Below are 23,314 nucleotides of genomic sequence, written 5' to 3'. Positions count from 1 at the left end.
CCACGCGCTGGACTCTCACTTATAGGGATACGTGTAAAGTTACCAAGCACGATAGACAGTCTCACGTCACCTGCTCAGCGAGGGGCTTCCTGTCTTCAAGAGTTGCCCACGTGAGCACTTTTATTTTCCTCCGATGATACATGTACATGGCTGGAGGTGTTATGCACGGAGTACCGCCAGCATGCACACAAGCTGGCTCAGCGAACATAACCCGCAGGCCTTCATCATAAATGAAATAAGCATCTCTAAGTGCCTTGTATGCCAGAGGATACCAAAAATAAGCTGTTTTTGAACCCCCATCTAACAATGAAAATAGTGCGAAAACATTCTGTAGTTTAAATCCCGTGTTTGATAAGTTAATAACGCTATAATGACACTATCTATACAGGCATTAATTATTGTTCCATAAATTCAACGCCAGTGGCAGACAAAATCAGGTGTTACAAATGGGTACGGTGGACTTTTTCCAAACAAATACTGTTCCCTGGATTTCACTTTTAATCATTATATGAGTGTCTATAACCTCTCCCGAGCCCTGGCAGTAAGGCCGAAGCCTTTATATGATATTTCAGCCAGGGACGTTTTTTGTGGCACCCTGGTGCAGAATTAAGCAACTGTGAGGTTGATACAACTAGACTGGATCGGAAAAAACCCAAGGAAATCGAAGTCAACCAGTAAAGGAGAGAGAAGGGTGGATAGAGCCGTGAAAGGTGTGCCTAAGGTCCTGGGAAAACTGCACCCAGTGCGGACCCATCCCGGTGTAAGCACAATCTTAGCAGCCCTCCAAGAACCCAGCTGAGAATTCAGACACTGTGGCAGCGGAGTCCCCTCGGACTGTGTACATTATGTATGCGCATCACACAGGGACACGCCACAGGGTCCCTGCTCGGGGATGCCGCCTGCAGAGCTTCCAGAGAGAGCTACGAACACTCCCCCCCCCCCCCGCCCGAGATGTGGGGTCCCAGATGCCGGACTGGTACCGTTCCCCCACTCCAGTACTCCAGTCCAGTGGCACTAGTTTGCATATTGCAGCCGGGAGATTGGGCTCTGGCTGCAGGAGAAAAGCAGGACTTGCACCCCCGTGTCCCTCCCCGGCACCCCGCTTCCGCTCCGGGAGCGCGGATCTGGAGAGCCCTCAGCGGACCCGAGGTGGAGCCGCCTCCTGCCCCGCTCACTTTTTCGGGCTTTCAGCAGCACCGTGTTGGCCACAATGTTTTCAATCTCCATGAGGGCGGCTGAGCGGGCACCGCATCGCTCAGGCTGTGGCAGGGCTGGCGGAGGCCCGGCGCGCGCCGTGCCATCTCCTGGCGGAAGGACCCTTCATGGGGGTGCCTCTGAGGGTTACAGCGGCTGGTGCCAGCGCCGAGTCTTGCAGCGGAGCGGGGCTCGCTCCCGGCCCCCGACAGCCTCGGATCGCTGTGGGCCCGCCCTACTCTGGGCATCCTCTCTGCCCTCTAGTGGCTGAGGACAGAGGGCCGAGCGGCGGCCGCCGCCACAGAGGCCGGTCACTTCAGAAAGCATCCCTGAGTGCCCATGTCACAGAACCCTCAGATAAATGTACTTACTACACTGCTTTTTGAAAGCACCGCAAAAGGGAAACACGAAAAAAATAAAAACTTACCTGGAATGGCAGCGGGGCTGTTCCTGACAACAACAACAAAAAAAGAAAAATGGCTGCCGCAAAGGTCCGAAATTTTCGGAATCGGGGCCGTGTTTTTTGCGGAGTGACGGACGACGTCACAGATAGAAAGAACGCAAAAAACATGCCCCCGAATCTGAAAAAGACGGGGCTTGAACCGAGTGACGCCCCTCTCCTCCAATGGCTGGCCTCCGTTTAGGAAGCCAGCCAATGGAGAAGAGGGGCGGGTTCCAACCCCCTCTAAGAAACATAAAATCTTCGGCTCCGCCCACTGCTACGCAGTGCGATGGTCCTCGACCTAAAAATGAATAACTTTTAGAAGCCATCAGTCAGGCCTTTAACTAAACAATAGACAATTGTCATTAATAAATAACTGGCACTATCCAACCGGGATACACTAAATAAGACTACTTTTGTGCATTCGTAAAACAGTGAAACATAGAATTGCCACCTTAAGCAAATTGAGGCAGGCAGATATAGCCACATGCATGCAACGTGTATTCTGCTTGTTGAAGGACAACGTCTGTTACCGAAACAATCACTTGACAACAGTATGATATTAGTGCTGGAAGTAACACAGCCAGGCTTACAAAACGTTTAGTGGTCTTGAAATTTAAGACCACTTGTCTCACTAAAAGTAAGAAATCTAGGAGCTCTCTGCACCATTGAACTCTCGTTCACCCTCAAGCCAATGCAGCTATTGAGGAAGAGCTCCCTAACGGTGTCCTTGCTTCAATGACTCCAGTCCGGCTTTGAACTGATAATAAGGCTGTGTGGACAACGGAACATTATCTACAACAGACTATAAAAAAAAAACACAACTCATCCATATGTTGCCAAGATTACAAAGTTAGGAAACAAAAAATTGCATGAACATATTTATACAAGCTGCCAAAACTGTCAACGCTCTCTGAGCAGTCTAGGTAACTGGAACTGCATGCATAATCACAAGACAAGTTTTCATGTGACGGAAACACGCAGGTGGGTCCCCAGCTGTAGCATGCCTTTCAACTCTAGCTAGAAGGTAAACTCAGCATTGGATCACTTTGGAATTACACCTGAAAATAAGCCAGCTCAGAATTTGGTTTAATTGAACTCAAGGCGTGCAGCAATTTGTGAATAAAGAACTTGAGGAACGCATTCCTAACAATCCACAGTTAGACTCCATCAGCTTATACGTGTGAATAGGAGTACGGGAAATGTATTCAATCCCACGGATATGTGACAGGATCTGAAGGTGATGTGCAGCAGTATACAAACACTTCAATAAATGTTCAGGAAATGGATGGACATTGGTTTTAAAATACACGTTGCTCCCGGTGCCTTTCGTTTAGGGAACAATGCCCCACCCTGTCGTCGGAAGTATCACTCAATCACTCCAAAGACAATTTTCGCATAATTAACCAGTTACATGTATGCTCTTTTGGAATACTTAACCACATGTCTGCAACAAAACACAGCAAATATAGATTTCCAGATTTTGCACAGCTCATGAAATCTATAAAAAGATACTGAGATCACATTTTTGTCATTTAATGTTGATAACACTATATGAAAAAAGATTATTCGATTTTCAACAGTTACCTAGAACATTTTTTTACAAATTGTTAATTTCCCATAATGTTAATACAAATAAGTCATAAGCTTGGAATTAAGGAAACTAACTTGCAGTGAACCTTTCCTTCCCGTAAAGTTCCTCTGATTCTCTCATACAAGTTACACAGTAGTAGTTTATGCCTTTTAAGACTTCAAGGGGCCGTTAATGCACAAATTGCATCACATCAAAATAAAATAAAAAAATTAAAAATAGGAACCATAAGTCTGGAAAATAATATGAAAAGAACAGGTTTGAAAACGGCTGAGTGTTTTTGATATCCTCTGTCAAATTCCCATACATGGGCTCAAAAGCGCCTTTTTATCAAGACCTGGGTTGTCACAGATCCAGATTAAATGGTCATGTGTTTACCTAATGTTTAATTGCGCCCATCAAATCACTGATGGGTTTGCCACAAAGAACCAATGGACGTCCTTAAGTTGGAGATCACTTTTCTTGACTCCATTTGGACAGTTCTAGGAAAATTTGAAGATTTCTTGGTCACATTCTCTGGCAAGCAACTGCTTGCCCCCATTCTGTGATGTGATCTTCTTTATTACCCTCTCTTCTGGAGGTCTCAATTAACCTTGGTTACTTTTTTGTCACGATTATGCAAACACTCTTGCTCAATGTGCCTTTTGGTTAATTTCTCATGGATGCATTCAAATGAATGACTATGTTGTAAAGTCATGACAAGTCTGTCATCATCCAACCCTGCTTTTCTCCCAGAATAACCACGTTAGAGCTGAGTCGGTCCTCTATAAACGACCGAAGTGAAACGGAGCTGTGTCTTCTTTGTACATATTTTCAGAGTCCCTTCGTTCAGTACCATGACACCCTATGAATGCACAAAAATTCTCATATTGATACATGTCACAAATAATTACATTCATTAGATGTAAGTGCAGTTCTTCTTTTGTAAAAAGACACTGCTCCCCTGGATTATGTAAACAGAAGAGCCTGGCGCCTACGGCTCAAGAGAATATGTGAACGATTCATCTCTTTGTGGGGAAATGTTGGGCTCTACGTTACACGAACATGACAGACCATCCAAGGAGAGTCTGAATGGACAACTCCTATGGCCTAGATTATCTGGGTGGAATTTCAGAGAAACACATTTTGCTAGGAGATAAAGATCTTCATAATATTTGGATTTCAGTTTATCCTTCCTTTTATTTGTGTAAGTGATGATATTTGAGGAATATTAATCATGGATTAGAATCCTTGCTTTATTGCTATGTTTGGGCGTGAGCCGTCTGTTTTTTAAAGCAAATGCTAGGCTATGGATGTCCTAATATAAGTCAGATTTGACAGTGTAAATTGTCCCTAACTAACAACTCTTTAGGTAGATTTGCGAATCTCTGCTATTCTCAACCACCCTTTCATTCAGTTTTTGCTCTGCTTAATTTTAGTCAGGTTCCCATCATATAAGACTCTCAGTTGGCAATAAATACACACAAAAAAAAAATCAACCTTTGCAAATTAGGCCCTTTAGCATGTTAAAAACAAACTACCAGCGCAGTCTCAAACATATCATCTTCATATTAAACAACACCATATATCATCAGCTCAGCAGAATGCTGTTGGAAAATTATTTTACCCCCAGCTTGCAAACTTCACCATAAGCTAGCGGTAAGCATGTGCAACTTGGGAAGATAATAACCAAGCCTTCGTGAGATGGGTCATACTGGGCTAAGATGCATCATTTATAATATCCATCGTCCCTGTATCTTTTTTAAAATTATTTATTGTAATCATACTGTCAAACATATTCTGCAATTCACAAGTAAACTGGATCCTCTTGAAGTTGAAAAACTGGCTGTTGGGGTACAAGTTGTCAACAACATAATCAAAACCGCATCCTTCCGCAAAGTGCTAGCTGGCAACGCTGCTCTCTAGTTATTGAGCTAACACCCCAAGCCATTCATTGAAGAGAGTATTAACCATAGAAATTTGCTCAGAATACACCATAAGTGTGCGGATGAAACTGAGATTGTGGATAATGGTATAAAAAGTATGCTATAAACGTAGCTGGTACCCTGCAGCAGTTCTTCTGGAATGGCAAAATAAAAAATAGAGAATCTTGGGATAGTTAAAAGACGAGAAAGGGATAGCTAGACATTAAGATACAACCCATCAGATCCTTGAAAAACAATCAATAATGTAATACTATTAACACAAGGTATGTTGCAATGGTACTGATAAAACACACTACACAAAAAGGAGCACCAATAAACCAGCTATAATATATTTTTAAAAAACGAAACTAAAATTATATTTGAAGTATTTGTGTTGGAATAACAATACAAGATGAAATATCAGAACCACTAACTTTAAATTAATAGATATGAGCACATTCAACAGTGATCAAATACAATGATCCGAGTTACTTACCATGTGCTAGAAAAAACTAGCAACCCAGATTCAAAGGAGGGGCGGGACGACAAACCAAAATATTTGCTACGAAAAGCCAATGGGCAGGAGAAAATGGCCACGCTGTGTCACTGAATGTGGATGAATGCAAACTTCAACCAAGGAAAGGGACTTAAACCAACTTGTTTTACAGTATGTTAAACTGGCATTCTACCGCCGACCTGTAGAGGATCTATATTGGTGCCCCTATGTAAGAAAGATATGTTGAGGCCCCATGTAATGCTACGTCTATTTAGTAGGTGTCCATTAAAACCCTATGTACTCATCTTAAGAGGTGGTCTAATGCAAAAAAAAAAAAACGAACATGCTACTTAAAGTTCAGATGAATTGTAGGGCATTTCAAACCACAGAATATAAAAGCATTGTGTGCACTACTTTGGATACTGGATAAGGTCACCTCGAATAACAAAATCTAATCTCTGCACACTTAAAGTACTAAAGCAAGACAATCCTCAAAACATCTCATCTCTTTAAAAGTTATTTGTGAAGCACACAATCAAAATAGCAAAGGACAATTAGTATCCGCAAACTCTATCTGGATTCCAGACAACAAGTACAGGACTCTTCCAAACCTCAAAAGACTGCATTAACACTCACCCATGCATTAATTATACACCAAAGACAGAAATCCATTGCCATCAGTTGCTCCAAAATCAAAATCAGACCCAATATCAACACGACTACCAACCTTCCAGGCCACCAATTTCCATATAACATACCCATTTTACACACCTTTGCCCCACTCATATTTGAGGAGTTTTTCCAACAATCTACCTTCAAAGCTATCTCCTACGGTGAAAACTACTAATGGCCCGATTATGATCTTGGCAGATGGGATATTACGTGACGGATATCCTGTTTGCCGTATTGCAATTTCCATTACATCCTAAGGCACTTAAATGCCCATACCTCGCCGTAGTCTTGATAAGCTGATAAACCATTCCATCACCAGCAAAAGCTAATAAATAACCATCAGAATTTCAATTGCATCCCACACTCTCATGTCAATATTACCTGTAGTACCAATCTTGCATCCACCCAGTATCACAAAAAAAGCCTCCATGTAGCCGACAACTACACATAACTAAGAGGATCTACGCCCATCTGCCCTACTGGACGTACTTTGTCTTTTGACACAGTGGACCCACAATGTCCTATTCAACACCCTGTACTTCCACATGAGCATCTCAATGACAGTCATCCAATATTTACCCTAACCAACTCCCACTATCAATACTAGGCCGTGTGGCACTCATTTGTATGTCTATTCTGCTTCGATTCAATTTTTTATTTTCAGCTGCTCCGCTCGCATTACAAACGTCTTTTTTTTTTTTTTAAGAGATAGTATGTTCTCATCCTTTTTATGGGCTAATAAAACACCTAGGTTGGCATTTAGCGCTTTAAATGACTATTGCAGAGGGAGGGTTGTCCCTTCCAAATATAAGGAATTATTACCATGCAAGTTTTGCACACAACAGTTATACATTTTCCTGTCAGTCAGACACCCCGGAGTTAGATCATTTCTTCATGAACAAGATGCTAATGGAGTATAAAATTGTAGATCCAACAGAATAGTTAAGTACCCTAAGAAAGTAAGATATTAGACTTTCCAATGGATTTTTAAACAAAAACTCAACTGTTAGCATTTTATAGCATCCCTCAAATAAATGTCTTTAAGAGGCTGTCTCATCTTTACACAGGGGAGAAAAGTTTATTAGAATCGGGATTTTGCCAATTGCAACTCCTGGCCAGAGATAGAAATTGGGCTCATACACTCTAAAAACTTGCTTAAATGGTCATTTATTATTATAAGGCACTTTTTGGCAAATGTTGATGCTAGGAGTAGAACATCAAGTATAGGCATAAGTAATGCTTTTGAAGCCCCGATACAACGGTCAGTTAGTGCAAGGGTGAAAATATTTGAAGATAATAAACCTCTCCCCATTTATGAAAAAATTAGAGATAGATGGAGGAAAAAAGAAGAGTTACAGCTTCCAAGAATAACCTGGAATAGAATCAACAAACTAAATGCTACAGTAATAAGAGGCGCTAATTTTAATCGCATGCAATACTATACAAAATGGCTAATTTATAGGACACCTTTCTTTTTGCATAATATTTATCCACAAATTGAAGATAGGTGTTTCCGCTGCGCTAAAGAGGGAGGTGGCACTTGGGTCACCTATTGTTTGGGATTGTACTAAAATTGGCAATTTATGGGAAGAAATCAAAAATTATCTTAAAGCCGCTGCGCTAAAGAGGGAGGTGGCACTTGGTTCACCTATTGTTTGGGATTGTACTAAAATTGGCAATTTATGGGAAGAAATCAAAAATTATCTTAAAGCCACCATTGATTTCTCTATTTCTATTGATAAATGTATTGCAGTATTGGGCTGTTCACCTAATATGATGTTAAGCAATACACAAGAAGAATGCTTATACATATCGGCATTAGGAGAGAGATCCTTAATCCTCCAGAACTGGCGCAGCAATAAGATATCTTCCTTTCATGCATGGAGAGCAAAACTTAGTATATCAAAGAATGCGAGAGAAGACACATTAAGATCAGGGACATCTAAGAAGTTCGAGAAACGTTGGAGCTCCACAGGTAAGTATTCCGGGTTCTAGGGAGAAAGACTGTTACCAGACAGTATAAAATTGAGGAGGGGGTTTGGGATTTCAAGCAGAATAGCTAAACCCTTTACAGAGTTATGCATTTTCAGGTCAAACTTGGGGACCAATGCTATTCTGTACTAAGCACTTGTGCACTTTAATATTCGTATTTTGTATGCCTCTTGCATTCAGGCAATTTATCACTCTTTATGGATTTTTTCTGCTAAGATTCATAGCAATTGAATGCTTTTAACATTTTTAATGTTTGTTTATAATGCTGTTGTTAATTGTAAGATACTTTGGAGTACCTATACTGTTAATGATTTGCACTATGCACTTTACCCTGTAGTACTGTGCTGTATTTTATATTGAACTCTCAATAAAAAAAATGTTTTAAAGTAACTACTGATGACTGTAAAGAACCACAGTGAATTTCCTATATCGTTTTTTGTAATTTGATAACTATTTTAGCAACAAACTTTTTTGTTGCCTATATAAACAATATAGGGCATATAAAAGATTTTGAATAAGTATGCACGTAGGGGTAAGTGTAGTGCAATCCTATGTGGGAAGCAAAAGAGCAAGTAACGACTAAACTGTAAACCGCACAAAACAACTTAAAAATTACACTGACATTTATAAGAAACAAATAAATTAAGGTACATGCATGCTAATTTGCCTTGTGGGGTTTTCATAAAGTTGTGCTGCAGAACAGTTTGAAAGCCATAACTAGGTTACCTTCTAATCAAATACTAAAACAGAACGTGCTCAGTTGATGGTTATACTCACATCTGCCCCCTGCAATGATTTCTTCAGCACCGCAACAACTTCTTCCTGGAAAGCTACTTCATCAATACATTTTGGGCGACTGGTAGAAAAATAAGTGAAAAGCAGGTTTTGGTTATTGTGGTAAGTAGAGCTACTTCAGAAGACAAAATAATATATTTTTTAAAACTCTATTTAAGAGTTTGTATTAGTACAATACAGAAGGAAAGGAAAAAGGAATAAGAAGAAAGTGAGGTCCAAGACATTACGGCTTTTAAATAAGAGTACAGCTTGACACAGATGCATCATGTAGCATTGTCATGCACCAATAAAAGGTAAATAGGCATTGATATTTATTCAGGGGAACAAACAAATGCACATTTAAAGGAAAGGTAGATTGGAAAGCCAATGTAGAGTCATAAATTGGTGTGTTGACTGGCGTGGTGTGAGGATGGTGTGGTGATGGGTGTTTGGGGGGACAGCAATGGAGAGTCTGCGTCTAGGGACAGCAGATAAGCTAATTTTGGTCGAGCTAAGGGGGGCTGAGGTGTGGAGCAGACCTCGCTCGTTAAGTCGCAATACGTCATGCTTCAGAGCCGACCTTTAGTGGTGCGGCGTATACCATTATCCCAGTGAATTGTAATCTTGATTTTTGCCAGTAATAATGCAATGGCAGTAAATCTGTGGTAGCTCCCTGGGATAGTTGAAAAATTGCCCAGTAATGCTAAAATTGTTGAGGGGACTATGGCTAGGAAGGTCATCTGTGAAAGGATGCAGAACATTTCCATCCAGTATGTAGCAATAACTGGGCAGGTCCAAGTCAAAAGGGTTAGTCTGCTTCTGGGAGACGACACTTAGGGCAAAAGGATGACCTAGTAGGGTCGATCTTTGCCAGTCAGAGAGGAGTAGTATAAAATCTATGTAGAAAGCGAAAATGCAGTACACAAAATAATATTTAAATGACATCTGCACATTTCTTAATTTTACTGGTGATTTGCATATTGTCAATGGCTGTATACTAAGCATCATGAACTACCACAGTCTACTACTTACAATCATTTGAAATTCCCTGTACTAAAATACTTATGCAAATTATTTATATTTGTCTGGCAATCAGTGTAAAAAACAGGGCATTAAATAGTTACACATAATTGCACCGGAGAAAAACTTGTTAGCTCCAGAAAGGTCGCTAGATTAGTAGCATGCCTATGATATGCTGCTGTTTCCACATCAGGCAGACAGTTCCAAAATAAATCTGATCATCAATATAGTCTAGCATGCGATTGTTATGGAGGATCAAAAATGCAAAGAGTGGAGTTGTTCTCACATTAGTGGGGGACAAAGTGAGAATGGCAATCTGAAACATGAAGGGTCTAAATTACATAGGAACTACAGGAGGACAGCCTACCTTAAAGAAATCAGGGGGAAACAGTTTTTTTTCTTTTACATGAGATACTTTTTACCCCTATAAAACAGTTCATAAGAGGTGGAACGAGCAAAGTGCACAAGTCATCCTATTCTTTAGGGAAGGAGGTTTGAATGGTGAACAAACCTTCTCTAGCAGTGGATCAGCAAATATTTTACAGCACCAGTCAATATGCAACATCGGCTGGGCAACCAGCCTGGAAAAGGAACGTCTCACCCATTTGTATGCACTCCATCTGGAGGATGTCATTTTTCACAAATGCTACAGGATTGCGCAGTGTTTTGTGGATATGTAATTATTAGATTTGGGATTGAGAATTGGGAGGGTGGGGTGCTGACGGGGGAAGGCATTCCATTGCTAAATGAACAGTACAAAAGTAAGATCTATGGTAATGGTTAAGCACAGCCATGCCACAATTCCTTCTAGAGTGAAGGGAAACATGACACATGTAGGACAGGAATGCTCTGATATTCTCCCTTCATGCAGCAGTTCATTAAAAGCTTCTGCCACCTAGCCTCTACGTTTTCTGTCGACAACAGAACCCACGCTCAATCTTGCCGAACTGACATATTTAATGAGAACATATTCATACCACTCACCACGACATGGGGACGACACATAGGGCTTCAACCTAGCAGTTATGGGCAGAGTTGCTTCTAAATATGGGATTCACTTAAGACAGGGAGAATGTAAGATTAAAGGAAAGCTTTTGGATGCTCCAGAAAAACATGGAAATAATGTTTGTGGCAGATTATCTCTCAGGGATTTTTCATAAGTACTCAGCCATTTTAGTTCAACAATATTAAGTGGATTAAGAGGAAGATACTGAAAGAATACTGTGGCAGGATTGAGTGGTCACCTCATAGTTAGGCAGTCTGATTTTAACTTGGCGATCTGGATGTGAAACCCAGTCTCTGAACCTCACAGAAAAATCTTGTGTATCTGAATCTTTCTGCATAAAAGCTATGTAAATACATGAAATGTAAACATGTGAAAAGTAACAGGAAAATGTAATTATGTACAGCACTTTTTTGCTCCCCAGCTAGGTTTGTGCTCGATATATGCATGCAAACAATGCCTACAAACGGCCATGAAGATATTACTGCTAACACGTTTCTTGTATGAGGATAGCACCAACAGGACTCCATAATTGTTTAACATTAACCTTATGTTCCTGAAGAGGGTCAGTCAACAAGGCTACAAAAACATCACATGGCAAAAGAATGCAGATCCACCAGAATTCATGCTCCTCTGGAAGGTATGCAGCATTGGGAGCCTGCAGCATGGACTACATGAAACTCACAGAGACCCACACTGTCACACAGCAGCATCGGTGAACTCTGAAACAGCATTTGGGCAACTGGTAGGAAGCTTATATTTCAGGCATCGAGGAACAAGCATTTTAGATCAAAGTTTAATACAACTGAACATTAAACCTATTGCAAGGAACAGAACTGAGATATATTGTAGTTATCAGACATTGAACTGATGGCAGGGCATGGATGCCTACTATCCCTTACTTTACTTTGACTGGGACACTGAACTAAAACTAAGGGTGACACTAGAGCATAAGCATCGGTAGAGTAACTGAAGTGATCCAGCTGCCTCAATAATACAGAAAAGACAGAAAATAAATTGGAACAAATCTACTCTATACCCATTAGGTGCTCTGATGGACAAGGATCAAACTGATCATTAAAAACTCTAGTCACCAAGCAATGTCGTCACCAATTTGTGGATCAGCATACATTGCTTATTGAAATATTGCTTCCTTAAAATAAAGACAGTGCTAGCCAAGAACTCAGTAAATTGTGGATTACTGGAGCGGAGTAGCTTAATGCTATGTAGTAATCCTCTCTAGCCTGAGTTGAGAAGAAAAATAGCAAACCAATTGATAATATTAGTGCCCTTGTTACAACCTCATTTTACATATTCATTACATTGACATTAATAATTCGCTTAGACAGTAACGTATGAAAAATATATGATTATTTTATTTTTCTTATTGTTTGTTTCATTTTTATGACTTTTTTTCCATTTTGAACAACAAGGTTTGATATTTATTCTTTAAAACGTAAATTCATTTAGTTCATAGAGTAACAATTATAGTTCATACCCATGACAATAAATAACATGCAATACCTATTGTAAACAAAAACACACAACAATATACACTTAAATACAAAAAAGGTGCTGTACGATATGTTCGGTCGATGGAAAATTATATGAAGGCAAATGCGGTAGAATAGAGCACAACGCGTTTCGGCCTGAGGCCTTCATCAGGTGACCGTCATTTCGTTTTTTACACAGAGATAGGTGTACAACAAGTTCTTTACTTAGTTACCCTGTAGAGTAGGTTCCAGTTATTTCATAAAACGGAGATTCTGTTGTTTTTAATATTAAGGAGGTTTCAGCAGGAAATATGTAGCACTGATATTTGCTGTTTCCACTTCTTATTTTCAATCAAGGTTACTCATAGGATATATTTTTTTAGTTGAGTAATGATTCACAGGCACAACTTATTTCACTCCAAATTGGTTCCACAGTTATGATCTTAACAATAATTACGTTGAAGGAAGGATATTTTTCTAATGATTATGCCATCGTTATTTATATTTTCACACACACCATTCCTTATTGTAAATTGTAGAGAGGACTGGTCTCACTAGATAGCTTCTTCCAAATTTTGGTATCTCGTAGATGTGCGCGTTTCTCCGTAGTCAGGGGGGTCTGCTGGAGTGCACTTCCAGACGTGCCGGCGTGAAAATATAAATAACGATGGCATAATCATTAGAAAAATATCCTTCCTTCAACGTAATTATTGTTAAGATCATAACTGTGGAACCAATTTGGAGTGAAATAAGTTGTGCCTGTGAATCATTACTCAACTAAAAAAATATATCCTATGAGTAACCTTGATTGAAAATAAGAAGTGGAAACAGCAAATATCAGTGCTACATATTTCCTGCTGAAACCTCCTTAATATTAAAAACAACAGAATCTCCGTTTTATGAAATAACTGGAACCTACTCTACAGGATAACTAAGTAAAGAACTTGTTGTACACCTGTCTCTGTGTAAAAAACGAAATGACGGTCACCTGATGAAGGCCTCAGGCCGAAACGCGTTGTGCTCTATTCTACCGCATTTGCCTTCATATAATTTTCCATCGACCGAACATATCGTACAGCACCTTTTTTGTATTTAAGTGTATATTGTTGTGTGTTTTTGTTTACAATAGGTATTGCATGTTATTTATTGTCACTGGTATGAACTATAATTGTTACTCTATGAACTAAATGAATTTACGTTTTAAAGAATAAATATAAAACCTTGTTGTTCAAAATGGAAAAAAAGTCATAAAAATGAAACAAACAATAACAAAAATAAAATAATCATATATTTTTCATACGTTACTGTCTAAGCGAATTATTAATGTCAATGTAATGAATATGTAAAATGAGGTTGTAACAAGGGCACTAATATTATCAATTGGTTTGCTATTTTTCTTCTCAACTCATGTTTGTGCATTCCCTACGATTAGCAAGCTAGTTTGTAGGGGTCCCCTCTCTTTCCAAATTGTGTAATCCTCTCTAGCCTACTTTGCGATTCTGAGAGTCACACATGCTCCAAATGCATACTTTTCTCATATTTTGGGTAAGCTTCTTCTGCACATTATGGTAGTGAATATCCAATTTCACATATGAACAAAGTGCACTAAATGTGCCAGATCTTGAAATGGCAGCCAAGTTGTAGTTCAAACATCACGGTTTGAGGAATGGTCTTTACTACAGTATACCCTGCGGCAGGGACTTGTACCTCACATGGAGGTTAGAAGGTTTAATGTATAAAAGCTAACCATTGTGGTGTTGTGAGACACTTCTTTGACTTTTGATCTACTTGTTCTGTTACATTTGTGGAACATGTATTGATAACTGTTCCACAGTTGCTACAATGTAATAAGTGACTTAATCATGCTAGATTTTGTGTGAAATGTTTAGCTCTATGGAAACTGTAAGAATTCATTTTTTTGGGAGGGGTGACTACCCAGTTCGAAGAATAACAACAACCTTCTTCACGAAGTACCCGCAAAGTAACTAAATTTACCTGAGCTCACCCCATGGTAGCTGTGGCGCAGAACTGATAGTATTATCTTAAGTCAAAGTGTCATTTATTTATGCAGTATCAAATCAGTAAAAAAGTCAAAAGACATAACAATAAAAATCCCAAACTAAATTAAAAAAATAGAGTAAAATTTAATAAAACTAAATGACAAAAATTCAATAAGGGAGGACCAGAGATTTAATTTTTTTTTAAGTCTTAACTAATTGCACAAAAAAGCCCAAAGCAGCAATCATAGTCAATGGTCACGGTCGAATGGGTCATTTGGTGCAATTTTAGGCTGAATGTAAGGATGTGTGGGTTGGATACACAGATTTCATCCTCTGACTTAGTCCCTTTTGTCGCAATCCACCTGAAAAGTGTACGTCCAAAACCCCGAGGTACTCAATGGAGGAAATTGGAGACTCAGTGGGTGTTAAGCAGAGGCCAACAGCAGGGTCCAGTCTAGGACTAGCTGCCACTGGTTAGCCAGATACTTCCAGGAAAAGGCCTCTTGTAGCTTGCTGTATCCCTGTAGCTTGAACAGAAAGTCACCCTTAGAACCCATGGTGTCACCTTCCTTGTCCTGTGTACACAAGGGAGCAGGTCCAGTTACCTCCCACGGTGGAGGGTTTCCACCACTGGATCAATGAGGCCCTTGACAATACTATCCCTATTAAAACCTGCATCTTCAGAAGCTCTAAACTAGCAGCCCCATGGTTCTCAGAAGAACTTAGATCCCTCAGAAAGGAAAGCTGTAGACAAGAACGTAGATGGCGCATGGACCCTTGAGCAATGGAAAAAGCCAAGAAGAAATCTTTGCTGCAGAAGTACAAACTGGCCGTCGTTCAAGCCAAATCCCACTTCTTTACCAAAAAGATCCTTGCAGCAGACAATTCCTCTAACCTGTATTCAAGATCATTAAGGAGATCTCTGAGCCACCAGGGACAGTTGTTGTCGCCCTCCCAAGATTTCTGTAACAGAATAGTCGCTTACTTCCATGACAAGGTCCTTAAAATCTTTCAGGAGTTCAGTCATACGGAAATCAAAGAACCTGATGTTGAGGAGGTCATTCAGGACCGGGAGAAGTAAGCTCCTTATGCTCTTAATGCCTTCCCACAAAATACTGTTCAGCAAACCCCGGATCTCCTAATGGGCAATAAATCCAGTTCACCTTCGGACCCCTGTACACCTCTCACACTCAAGCTGATTCCCTACCCGGTTGCAGACTTCCTGTGCAGGGTGTTTAACAACATTCTCCTATCCGGTAACTGCCCGGACACCTGAAAGGAGGCTATTGTCACATCACTCCTTAAACAAGCATTTGCAATGCAATAGGTCTCGCATTAGGAAAGTTTGAGCTATTGGTATTGTAAATGACTTTTTTTATGTTTTGTTTTTGAAAATAACAAAATTAACACCTTAGCTGCGTGTAAATATCCCTCCCCAGTGCTGCGCTGTCCATTGGAAGTAGTGCTGAATGGACGTCCAATGGACGTGCGCAGCACTGGGGAGGTAGCGCTGCTGACGACCGTTGGCCGTCAGCAGCACTTAAGAGGTTAATAGCTTTGTCATTTACAATGCCAATAGTTATAACTTCGCAAATGTGACACCTCTAGCATTTGTAATGCAATATGTGTTGTATTTACGTGACTCACATGTATTGATATTACAAATAACAATGGTTTTTAATTTTTGTAAATAATTAATACCTAAATAAAAGTTATTGTAATTTATAATGGCAATAGCTTAAACTTTTGTAAATAACTTTTGTGAAGATTATGTTCAGTGTATTTTATTGTGACGAAAATCCAATAACAGAAGTGAAATATTAACATCTTTTTGTTACATTTGTAATAAAGCTTGAAACATTGAGAGAACATATTTGAACCAGTTGTTGTTGAATGGTTGCACAGATTGATGCTGTGGTGGAGCTGAGTGATGCTGTGATGGCTAACGAGTGATGCTGTGGTAGCGTTCAGTGATGCTGTGGTGCCCCTGAGTGATGCTGTGGTGGTGCTGAGTGATGCTGTATGCTATGTTTTGTTTTGCTATCCTATGTTTTGTTTTGTTATGCTATGCTATGATTTGTTATGCTATGCTGTGTTTTGTTATGCTATGCTATGTTTTGTTATGCTATGCTATGTTTTGTTATGCTATGCTATGTTTTGTTATGCTATGCTATGTTTTGCTATGCTATGCTTTGCTATGCTAGGTTTTGCTATGCTAGGTTTTGCTATGCTAGGTTTTGCTATGCTAGGTTTTGTTGTGTTTGGTATGCTATGTTTTTGCTATGCTATTATATGTTTTGTTTTGTTGTGTTTAGTTTTGTTAACCCCTTCGGTGCTCATGACGAGCTCAGCTCGTCATGGCATATACCTCTCAGGTGCTCATGACGAGCTGAGCTCGTCATGACCACACCCGTTTTTATTACGGCCCAGCACTGCAGGGGAATCGCTCCAGCAGCCATGAGGTTACGCTATGCTATGATTTGTTGTGTTTTGCTATGTTTTGTTATGAGATGCTATGTTTAGTTTTGCTACCCTATGATTTGTTTTGTTTTGTTATGCTATGCTATGTTTAGTTTTGCTATCCTATGCTTTGTTTTGTTATGCTATGCTATGTTTTGTTGTGTTTTGTTATGCTATGTTGTGTATTGCTATGCTATGCTTTGTTATGCTATGCTATGTTTTGTTGTGTTTTATTATGCTATGCTTTTCTATGCTATGTTCTGTTATGCTATGTTTTGTTATGCTATGCTTTGTTATGCTATGTTTTGTTATGCTATGCTAAGCTTTGTTTTGTTATGCTATGTTGTGTTTTGTTATGCTATGTTATGTTTTGCTATGCTATGTTTTGATATGTATGCTGTGTTTGTTATGCTTTGTTGTGTTTTGCTATGTTTTGGTATGCTATGCTTTGGTATGCTATGTTTTGTTATCTTATGCTATGTTTTGCTGTGTTTTGTTATGCTATGTTTTTGAAAATAACAAAATTATTAGCTTTGTCATTTACAATGCCAATAGTTATAGCTTTCGCAAATGTGACACCTACAGCATTTGTAATGCAATATGTGTTGTATTTACGTGACGTACATGTATTGATATTACAAATAACAATGGTTTTTAATTTTTGTAAATAATTAATACTTAAATAAAAGATATTGTAATTTATAATGGCAATAGCTTAAACTTTTGTAAATAACTTTTGTGAAGATTATGTTCAGTGTATTTTATTGTGACGAAAATCTAATAACAGAAGTGAAATATTAACATCTTTTTGTTACATTTGTAAAAGCTTGAAACATTGAGAGAACATATTTGAACCAGTTGTTGTTGAATGGTTGCACAGATTGATGCTGTGGCGTTGAGTGATGCTGTGGTAGCCCATAGTGATGTTGTGGTGCCCCTGAGTGATGCTGTTTGCTATGCTATGTTTTGTTTTGTTATGCTATGCTATGTTTTGCTATCCTATACTTTGATTTGTTATGCTATGCTGTGTTGTGTTTTGTTATGCTATGCTATGTTTTGTTATGCTATGCTATGTTTTGCTATGCTATGCTATGTTTTCCTATGCTAGATTTTGTTGTGTTCGGTATGCCATGTTTTGCTATGCTATTATATGTTTTGTTTTGCTATGCTATGTTTTGCTATGTTTTGTTATGCTATGCTGTGTTTTGTTATGCTATGCTAGGTTTAGTTTTGCTATTCTATGCTATGTTTTGTTGTGTCTTGTTATGCTATGCTATGTTTTGTTTTGCTATGCTATGCTTTGTTATGCATGCTATGTTTTGTTGTGTTTTATTATGCTATGCTTTGTTTTGCTATGCTATGCTTTGTTATGCTATGTTTTGTTATGATATGCTAAGCTTTGTTTTGTTATGCTATGTTATGTTTTGTTGTGTTGTGTTGTGTTATGCTATGTTATGTTTTGCTATGCTATGTTATGATATGTATGCTGTGTTTTGTTATGCTATGCTGATGAGGGTGGGTGAGGGTGAAGGGTTGTGAGGGTGAAGGGTTGTGAGGGTGAAGGGTTGTGAGGGTGTTAGGGTGAGAAGGGTGAGGGGGTGTGAGTGTGAGGGGGTGAGGGGGTGTGGGGTTGAGGGGGTGTGAGTGTGAGGGGGTGAGGGGGAGAGTGTGAGGGGGTGAGGGGGGGTGAGGGGGAGAGTGTGAGGGGGTGAGGGGGGTGAGGGGGAGAGTGTGAGGGGGTGAGGGGGGGTGAGGGGGAGAGGGGTGTGAGGGTGAGGTGTGAGGGTGAGGAGTGAGGGTGAGGGGGGTGAGGGGGTGTGAGGGTCAGGGTGTGCGAGTGTGAGGGGGTGTGAGGGTGCGGGTGTGAGGGTGAGTGAGGGTATGTGAGGGTGAGTGAGGGTGTGAGGGTGAGTGAGGGTATGTGAGGGTGAGTGAGGGGGTGGGAGGGCGAGGTGTGTGAGGGGGGGGTGAGGGTGTGTGAGGGGGTGAGGGTGTGTGAGGGGGTGAGGGGGTGTGAGGGGGTGACGGTGTGTGAGGGGGGTGAGGGTGGGTGAGGGTGTGTGAGGGGGTGAGGGGGTGTGAGAGGGTGAGGGTGGGTGAGGGTGTGTGAGGGGGTGTGAGAGTGAGGGGGGTGTGAGGGTGAGGGGGTGTGAGGGTGAGGGGGTGTGAGGGTGAGGGGGTGTGAGGGTGAGGGGGTGTGGGAGGGGGTGTGTGAGGGGGAGGGGGAGGGGGTGAGGGTGAGAGGGGGTGAGGTGGTGAGGGGGTGGTGAGGGTGTGGCGTCGTGAGGGGGTGGTGAGGGTGTGGGGTCATGAGGAGGTGTGAGGGTGGGTGAGGGTGAGGAGGTGTGAGGGTGAGGGTGTGTGAGGGTGGGTGAGGGTGAGGGTGGGTGAGGGTGAGGGTGGGTGAGGGTGGGTGAGGGTGTGTGAGGGTGGGTGAGGGTGAGGGTGGGTGAGGGTGAGGGTGGGTGAGGGTGAGGGTGTGTGAGGGTGAGGGTGGGTGAGGGTGGGTGAGGGTGGGTGAGGGTGGGTGAGGGTGAGTGAGTGAGGGTGAGTGAGGGTGAGTGAGGGTGAGTGAGGGTGAGGGTGGGTGAGGGTGGGTGAGGGTGGGTGAGGGTGGGTGAGGGTGTGTGAGTGTGTGTGAGGGTGTGTGAGGGTGAGGGTGTGTGAGGGTGAGGGTGTGTGAGGGTGTGTGAGGGTGAGGGTGTGTGAGGGTGAGGGTGTGAGGGTGAGGGCGACAGGGGGAGGGCGACAGGGGGAGGGCGACAGGGGGAGGGCGACAGGGGGAGGGCGACAGGGGGAGGGCGACAGGGGGAGGGCGACAGGGGGAGGGCGACAGGGGGAGGGCGACAGGGGGAGGGCGACAAGGGGGAGGGCGACAAGGGGGAGGGCGACAAGGGGGAGGGCGACAAGGGGGAGGGCGACAAGGGGGAGGGCGACAAGGGGGAGGGCGACAAGGGTGAGGGCGACGGGGGTGAGGGCGACGGGGGTGAGGGTGACGGGGGTGAGGGTGACAGGGGTGAGGGTGACAGGGGTGAGGGTGACAGGGGTGAGGGTGACAGGGGTGAGGGTGACAGGGGTGAGGGTGAGGGTGACGGGGGTGAAGGTGGGTGCCTTTCTGCTGAGCTCCGAGGGCATCAGAAGAGAGCGTCTCCTTCCCACTGTGATTAACCTTTCACTTTTGCGCATGAGCGAAGCATTTCCGACCCATGCATGTTTTAAAGTTTGGTGTGTGTGCATTTTTTTCTTCAGCCGGACTTGGTCTTTTTGTTTCTGAAAACTACTATTTTGAGCGGCTTAAACAAACATATGCCCCTTTTTTTGTTGACGTACTTTGGATGGAAGCCCTGGAGCGATGGCGCTTGAGGCCGCGCGGGGAGGACGATGCTCGGGGACGGGCAGGAGGCTGAAGCTTTTCACAATAAAACATGGCCACTAGATGGCAGTGAGTATCCACTACATTAAACAAGCATGCAGTCAGGTTGATACAAATAAGCCTCTCGGAGCAGTGAAAAACAAGCTCTCGGCATTGAGTGGAGGGGGGCGGGGGAGCGGAGCGGATTCCTTTGAAGTCTGATGGGGGGGAGCGGATCCTTTGAAGTCTGATGCTGAGGCTCACAAGCTGATAACAAATGGTGTGTGATGTGATGTGCACGCGCCTGGCACACATGAACTGTACGCGATCCGCAGTGGGTAGACTTTTAGGTCTGCTTACTATAAATCTCGCCTATCATCCCTTCAGGATGGAATAGGCGAGACCTAAAAACACAACACTGACCCTTCAGAACTGTGGAACTTTCACCCCTTCTCCCCTCTCCCAGCTCCCGCAAAAATCTTAGAGAAATTCATCAACACTGAGCCGATGACCGGACCTTAACTGTGCGTCGGAAACCTTCAGATACCTGGGTGTCCAGATCTTCCATTCATTGGAGGATCTGAGAGAGGGGAATCTGGGTAAAGCACTGCAATCCCTTAGATCTAGTGTCCAGTTTTGGGGTACGTTACATCTCCCCATAATGCCAGGATATCCATAGTAAAAATGGTTAATGTCCCCCCGGGTGTTATATTACTTTGCCAATATGCTAGTGCTACTGCCTGCAGCTTGGTTTCGCAACTTTGACTCCCTGGTAAGAGACTTAGTATGGGGAGACGACAAGTGTAGAGTGTCACTTACAATATTAAAACGCCCTATAGATGCGGGAGGTTTGGGAGTCCCTGACTTCGAGTTATATCAGCTTGCGGCCCAGATGCAATGGCTGGAGGGAGTGAATGTAGACAGGACTTTTTTAGCGGAACCTGGTCAGAGCCCTAGTCTATTGTTGGAGAAGCTCCTGATACACATAACAAAAGTTCCCTACACTACCCTATTGCAGACCACGGTACTGCAATGGTGGAGGCGTAGCATCAAGGGAACACCGGACACTCCGAAATACTCCCCAGAGCTGCCTTTGGTGGGACTGCCCCATGGCGAGCCGCAACAGGTTATGACCATGGAGCAGTTGGCTCCTTGTATGGCAGTGGGCCTCGAAATCACAGGGGACTGTTACCAAGAGAAGATTTTGCTTCCCTTTGCAGAATTGGTGGAGGGGTGTGGTTTGCCCGCAGGCCAGTTCCTAGTGTATGAGGCGCTGCAGGGGGCATTCGCTAAGTTATGGGGCCGGATTAAAGAGGAGCCGGAGACACAAGCTGTGCTGTATTCATTGATTACCTTGGGCACAGTGAGGCACCAAAATAAACGGTTTTACGCGTCCTTGCGCAAGCCCTCACTGACCCCCCCAGGCCGATTGCGTGAGAAATGGGAAAGTAATTTGGGGGGAGACCTCTAGGATGCAAAATGGGGCAGGGTCATGGAATCCCCTAAGAAAATAGTGCGGAGCACAAGGTTGAAATATGTAGAAATTTAATTATGTGCACAGGACTTATTTAACACCACACAGGATTTTTGTTATTTTTGGGAGAGAGCGGAGGCGCTGCCCGAGATGTAATTGTGAAGATGCAGATTTCTTCCATATGACTTGGGAATGCAGGGTCACATCAATATTTTTGCACATAGTACTACCGATGCTCAAAACTGCACTAGGCTGCACGCTTCCCTGCACTGCGGCGGTCTGTCTGTTGGGACTCTAAAACGTAAAGCGAGAAATAAGTTCCTTGACCCGACTCTGGCGTTGGCTAGAAGGCGTATAGCAAGCACATGGAAAGTACCTGTGTGACCACAGGTGTCTGTGTAGCAGAGGTAGGTAACAACGTGGGCTGGGGCAGAGGAGAGAGCACTGCGTTGGGAAGAGCTGAGAGGGCTGTGACTGTGCCAGATAGCAGAACAACGCCTGCCTGGGAATACCAGAGTTGCCCAAGTACCACAGGTGGAGAAGGCGAAACCCTCATAAGTCCGAAGTGACTGCTCGAGATGGTCTTTTTCCCCCCTCCAGAGGATTTGGCTTGATCCGCGAAATTGGCTGTGCGAATGAATACCCCTTTGCCCTCTCCGCCCCCGGGCATTTACCGAGACTTATGATGCCCTATGTATGTATGGTGCTTTACCGGACACCGACAGGCAGCTAGTATCCCAGTTCTCAATTCCCTGTTTGACATGTTTTATGAATATACCATCCCGGAATAGTGGAGATGCCGCATACCCAGACATAAACACCTTGCAGACCACAGAGAACATGCACTCCTATTGGGCCATGTGGGCAAGGGAGCAGGCATTTTAGACCAAGGTCCTGTAATGATAGAACAGAGTAATTTAAGTCACTGGTAAACAGGCCTACTGGACCTCTCTTTAATGATCTGACTGAATACTGGAGCGCTTGGCAACCATACTGAACTCTGTAATATTTTGTCTCCAGGATTGATTGTTCAATGTATGTTTTGGAAACTGAAACATGGAGTGAAAAACAAAATGTATGTGGATTAATGTATGATAAAATGTCAATAAAAACATTTTGAAAAAAAAAGCACTGAGCTGATGAATCACATTTAATTCCATGAGATCTTCGACCAGTCTCAAAATTGTGTCTGCGCCGGTCACAGCACAGAGTCTGCACGCATTGCTGGTGATTTCTTATGCAGACGACACGCAAATCATTGTTTCCATTTCTAACAATCGGCAACTGGTCGCAGAAAAATTTAACCACTGCATGACAAGCACTATCGGCTGGATGAAGAACAACTCGCTTAAGATTAATGCCGAAAAAACCAAGATTCTAGTTTTTGGGCTGCAGAATTCTATCTGGTCGAATGCTGGTGGACGCAGATTGGGGTCATCTTTCCGTC

At 42.4% G+C, this 23,314-nt stretch overlaps 1 protein-coding gene across 1 annotated transcript in view; it reads right to left on the bottom strand.

The window, feature by feature from the left end:
• Positions 1 to 23,314, bottom strand: part of RFC4 (replication factor C subunit 4) — a 119,350-nt gene that overhangs the window by 69,200 nt on the left and 26,836 nt on the right. The window contains exon 3 of the mRNA XM_086944350.1: positions 9,069 to 9,147. Within this exon, the coding sequence (XP_086800476.1) occupies positions 9,069 to 9,147 (79 nt within the window). The remainder of the gene's footprint in view (positions 1 to 9,068; positions 9,148 to 23,314) is intronic.

This window comes from Lissotriton vulgaris, chromosome 11 (genome assembly GCF_964263255.1).
Source record: "Lissotriton vulgaris chromosome 11, aLisVul1.2, whole genome shotgun sequence".
NCBI lineage: Eukaryota > Metazoa > Chordata > Amphibia > Caudata > Salamandridae > Lissotriton > Lissotriton vulgaris.
This window is presented reverse-complemented; position numbering and strand designations above follow the sequence as displayed.